The sequence below is a fragment of the Alligator sinensis genome, unplaced genomic scaffold, assembly GCF_000455745.1.
Source record: "Alligator sinensis unplaced genomic scaffold, ASM45574v1 scaffold320_1, whole genome shotgun sequence".
NCBI lineage: Eukaryota > Metazoa > Chordata > Crocodylia > Alligatoridae > Alligator > Alligator sinensis.
In genome coordinates, this window is record NW_005842249.1 from 842178 (window position 1) to 847725 (window position 5548).

Consider the following 5548-nt stretch of genomic DNA (forward strand, 5'->3'; position numbering starts at 1 on the left):
AGCAAGGTTTTGACTGATTTTAGGCAGTGGGGAAATTTGAAAGGAAATTAGGAAAGTAAACCCCTCTTTTCCTCAATTTCTCTTATAAGTTTTATAGTGGGGTCAAAAGTAGTAGGCAGGTTTGGAGAGGTCTGCTTGAGTCTTGGAGGCAGAGTACAATGTGGGGTGGCAATGAAGGAAGTGACAGTGGCTCTTTTTCCTACCACACCTGCTATGGGGTTTGCTGTTAAGGTACCTTTGATAACCTGCTCTCCCTTTCTTATGGGAAGAGTTGCAGTATTCCATTCACATCTTGGGGTAAAGGAGCTATTGCTAAGTGGAGGCAATCAGCATTTCAGGAGTAATGGAAAGTAGCCCTGCAAAATTGTGGCAAATCTATCTAGGTAGGGACTTTGGTAGGTGAACAGCTGGTTGTATACTGGCTGTTCAGTAGATGATGATCCTTTACAAGCCTTAGGTGAAAATTGCCAACTAAGAAAGTTATATTTATGATATTTCAATTGATGATAGTTTTATTTGTATAGTTGTTATTTCTACCTTCTTATAAAGACAAAAGGGATAATATGTTTGTTTTTGTACATTGACAGAAAAGACTAAAAATGATGAAAACATACAGAAATCTGCCAAGACCCCAAATCAGAAAAATACCACAGCTTTGAAACAGAAAGACCAAACATTTACTGTGCCACTTGTTGAATCAAGCACAAATACATACTACAGAACAAGAGAAGATTCATCTGGGTCTTCAAATACAGCTTCACATTCATCAGAGCAGGCTCTTTCTTCAAAAGAGAATCATTATTCTCAAAATTATTACCAATCCATTTCAAAAAATGCTCCCTACTCGTCCCACAAGAAACAAACTGATAAGCAGAAACTTTCAGAAGTTAAATCACCTGAAAAACTGGGAGATAAAAAAAACAAAGTTAGGAAGCCTGCTCAGAAAGCTACCAGTAGAAGATTGAGAGTGAAAGTCTCAGAGGAGAGTTCTGTAAATCAGTCTGAAGAGGAAATGAATGAAAGTGAACTTTTACAATCAGATGAGGTGGTCATCCCATCATTGCAGCGGGAAACACTTACTTCTGCATCACAAAAGTCCTTGAAGTTGTTAAAACCTAAACATAGGTTAAATTCATTAGGATCAGTTGATGGTGTCTGTATCAAAAGCCCTGCCAAATTTCAGGAATCTCTACAGAATTTCATAGACAGTACACCAAATGCTGGTGGTGGGAAAAGAGAATCAGCCAAGTCTCCAAGGAAGGCATCTTGTAAGAGGACTCGAAAAATAAATAAAATGGTGTGCTCAGGTCCTGAAGATACTGAAACTAGCAGTGCATCAGTCCACGAGGACTCTTCTCTTCAAGGCATGGCACAGCAAAAATGCAGGAAGGTGGATGTATCTGTAAAAACAAAAAAAGACCAAAAAAAGAGGAATGTGCATAGGTCACAGTAAGCACTTTTTGTGTGTGGGTTTAAAAAAAAAAAATAAAAAAGGTGTGCAGCTTAATTTTCCAGGAAAAGTACGAGGTAGTATTCAAACAATTTAAAATGCACATGGCAACCTAGAACTAAATATAATATAGGTAATAAATAGCTAAGGTTAGAGGCCTAATGAAACATGAACTAAATCCGTTTTTTTTTTTCTGCAACAGGAACCTATTGCAATCTCTTGTGAAGAATTCTGTTAGTATTACAGTAGCTGATTCAGTCCAAAAGGATTACCATGAAGATGTTTTTAATATTAAACTCTTCCGTCAAATTAAGCTATAGAAAAATCCCGTAACTCTTATGCAGAGTATTGTCAAGAGAGAGCTCAGATTTCAGTTTATATTTGGCTGCCTCCTTTCCACTGCTAGGTACTTTCAAAGCTGAGTGCCTGCCAGCTGTTGTGGTTTTGAACTTGCCGAGTGGAAGGGAGCCAGTTGTCTCCACATGCCTGGCACTGGCATACCTACACGCCTGCCAGCCCTGCATTTGGGACTGCACATGCTGTTTTTAAAGATCCTAGGGCACCAAGACCTTGGGATTGAGGAGAGGCTCTCCAGTCTTGGGCTCCCAGCACCCTGGGACTTCTGAAAACTGCACAGTTTTCAAAAGCTTTGGGATTCCAGAAGCTTGAGATTTGGGGAACCTCTCCCCAGTTCTGGGGTCCCACGACTCTGGTACCTTTCAAAACCATATGTGCAGCTGCAGCCCTTTCGACTTGCATGCCTCACGTGCATTACATTTTTTAAAAGGAAATATAACTAGTTAATAATCGTCTATAATATAGCTGATATAATGTTTGTAATTATATTTATTTTTATAGGCAATAACATTGAGAATCTTTTAGTTGATTCTGCCAAGCTAAGTACTGTACACTTATTTGGTATTAGTATTTTTTTTTAAAACCACCTAAATACTCTCTCTTTACAGGAGAGGTTTATTTACTTTCAGTAAACTTTCTAACAAGTTGCATTTTTTTTCTAGAAGCTCTTCAGTATCTGAAGAAACAATGCATCATCACAGGTAATTACCACTGTTGTATACAGGAATTTTAATACTTTTTGTAGCCCTAAGACACAACAGCTGTGTTCGACAAGAACAATTTTTTTGTTTTGTATTTGTAACAGCACTTAGCACAATGACCATTATGGCCATGACTGGGACTCCTCAATGCTGTACTGTTACAAACAATAATGTGGCAGATGTTTCACACTAAGATGAATGAGCCGTTGTGAAGATTTTGCTTTATTTTTCTGTGAAGCTTGCTGCTCTGATCCCAGTTAAGATTGCTCCTTTTAAATTCTGCTTGGTAAATTCCATATTTACTTAAATCCAAGATGGGGTCTTCTCCACTGCCCCCTGCAATCACTGGAGTGGGAGGGGGAGAGCAGACACCTTAAGTTGAGTATCAGCCTGGGGCAGGGTGTGGGTCAGCTCTGGCATTTGCCCCTCGGGGAAGGGCAGGGGAAGGGGCAAGCAGGGGAGACCTGTGGTAGTTTATTTTGCCTGAATTGCAAAAACGTTGGACCAAAACTGGGATGGACTTCAAAGGGTCATGTACATGCACAATATAGAACTAGTATTTAACAGTTTACTCAAGATGTAGCAGTCTGGGATAACAAGTTCTGTGCTCCTTGGTGCAGAAATTTGCATGTCTCTTAATGCTGTTTTTCTGTTTTAGCTGATCTCAGTGTGTTATATCAGTCCATCCTAGCTCTTTCAGTCCAACATTATTACAGTTCAGGCAAAATAATTTACCAAGTTCATTGCATTATCTGGAACATGCAAGGAATTCATAAAGTTCAATGTCCTTTCTTTTTTCAAGCTTAGATGCCTTCATATTCTACATCTGATTTTTTTTCCCTGATTTTAATTGTAAGGACAGAAGTACTATTTGTTTTCTAGTTTTCTGTCTAAGACCACAAATGTACAACATAATGTTCACATTGTCTCCTTGCTTATGGTTTTCTTATTTTATTGACAAATATTTTAACACATTTAGGAGGAAAAAGTGATGATATGTTATGAAATAAGACTTAGAAATTTGGTTATTAGTGGCTTTGTAAACAAAGTTATTCTTTTATGTTAATACAATTTTTGTTTTCTTTTTTTGAGTGGGCCTGTTCAGACACAGTATGTTACACATACTTCAAAAAATGACAAGCCCATTGCTTGTGAATTGGACAGTTCATCTTCAGGTATGTTTTGGTAGCATTTTTCTTATGCGCATAAGAAAGGAGCACAGAAAATAATAATTGTGGTACTTCTTGCCAGCTATAGATTTTACATAATTTTTGGATGGAAATACAGTAGCTTTGGGTTGGATTTGGATGTGAAGATAATGAATCTGGATGAAACAGGGGCTTTGTGGAAAATGATATCATGTGAACATATAATAAATTCTCAAAGCAAATGTACGTGGGGACAGAATTAAAGTTAAACTTTCTAATTTTTGAGTGTATGACGTTTATAGCATGGTTATGGTTACACAGCTTTTATGTACTTTTAAAAGTTTACTCTGACCACAGTCAAACGGTCTCTGCTTGTTTTCTTGGCTGAAATTTCAAATGTATTGAAAGGAATTAGAAGCTTAAGTTTCAGTGAGTTTCATTGGGGCCTTTGTCTCTAAATTCAATCAGTACTTTGGAAGTCTTTTCTTTTGTTCAGGTCTGTCCAAGTGGAGGTCCCCAGGCCACATGCAGGATGTAAAGAGTGATTTTTCAGCCCCTGGGCTTCCATCTGGTTGCTGCTCCTTCCCATCTAGTCTTTGGGATCCCCCTCCCTCTTTTAGCTTCTACTTCCTGCCCCTGCCCCAGGGGTACCACCGCAAAGCCTATGGTGCCAAGGAAGCTGGCTGCCTTGGAATGCCAATGGTGAAGCGGGGAAGCCCATTGCTAGAGAGCTGAAGATAAGGGCTTGGGTGTGTGTACAGTGAAGCTGGAGGATGAGGGCAGTGTGTACAGTGCAGTTTAGGGGGTTAAGACTTGCACTGATATAGTCTGTGTGATCCCTCGCTGGTTACAAGTTGGACAGCTCTGGTTTAGTTTGATATATTTTACAAAGAGAAGGAAGCCCCAGCTGTTATATTTTTGTATTGTCTTTTCAGATACTTTTGTGGAAAGTGACCTGACTATCAGGCGTTCATTAAGGCATAAACTAGGTAAGGCAATTTAAAAAAACTATATAAAATACGAATAGGTTTTCAGGCTTTCATAAATTATGGTGTTCAATAAATATTCATCAAAGCTCTTGATAGATAAATTAATGGGTGTTTTTTTTTTCATTTATTCTATGACAGTCTTCACTGTCTCAGTGAAGAGTAAGATTTTGTTTTGCAACCATGTAGAAATCCCTTAAAGAGCTTATATTTTTTTAAATGAAAATGTTTCACAAAATTCTAATTGTAAAAGCTGTAGTCTGTCTGTCAATAACGCTTTATTCGCACTCTGATTGGCTGATGGCAACAATCAATCAGAGTGCAGATACAGCGTTAGGACAGGAGGTGGCAGCACGGCGGAGGACTGCCATGTTGGTGGGGACACGGGACAGAGCAGCAGGGGTGGGAGGTGAGACCAGCACAGCTGGCCTTGCCTCCCCTGCCCTGCTCCCTGGAGGTGACAGCAATGGAGCAGATGGAACGGGGGTCCCCCGGCCCTTGCTCCTTGCCCGCCCCTTGGTCCTTGAAGGTGGCAGAAGGGGGCATACTGGGCCTGGCCTGCCCTCAAAATGGAGGGTATCGGGGGGGCGTCAGGCCCCACAATGGCAGTGAGGTGAGCCCAGCGCCTCACAATGGTGGTGGGGAGGGTGGGGGCCAGGCCTGGCTCTTCAGTGGAGAGGGGGAAAGGGGGAGGAGGCTGCAGCAGTGGCATGAGCACGGGGAACAGGGTTGGGGCCACCACGGCAAGGGGGGGGCAGGGGTCACGCCCCCAAACCCAGACTCCAGGGGGAACGGGGTCAGGCCCAAAGTGATGTGAGGGAGGGGGAACAGAGTCCGGTCTGAATTGGGGGAGGCGGGGCTGGACAAGGGGAGCGGGGGTGCAGGGCTGGATGCTGGGGTATTGCT

The 5548-nt window shown here is 41.3% G+C and overlaps 1 protein-coding gene across 3 annotated transcripts in view; it reads left to right on the forward strand.

The window, feature by feature from the left end:
• The window catches only part of CENPC (centromere protein C), an 81358-nt gene that overhangs the window by 32057 nt on the left and 43753 nt on the right, over nucleotides 1–5548 (forward strand). For all 3 annotated transcript variants that reach the window (XM_006027522.3, XM_014521746.2, XM_025208744.1), the window contains 4 exons: nucleotides 588–1449; nucleotides 2470–2508; nucleotides 3601–3683; nucleotides 4592–4645. In XM_006027522.3, coding sequence (XP_006027584.1) covers nucleotides 588–1449; nucleotides 2470–2508; nucleotides 3601–3683; nucleotides 4592–4645 — 1038 coding nt within the window. The remainder of the gene's footprint in view (nucleotides 1–587; nucleotides 1450–2469; nucleotides 2509–3600; nucleotides 3684–4591; nucleotides 4646–5548) is intronic.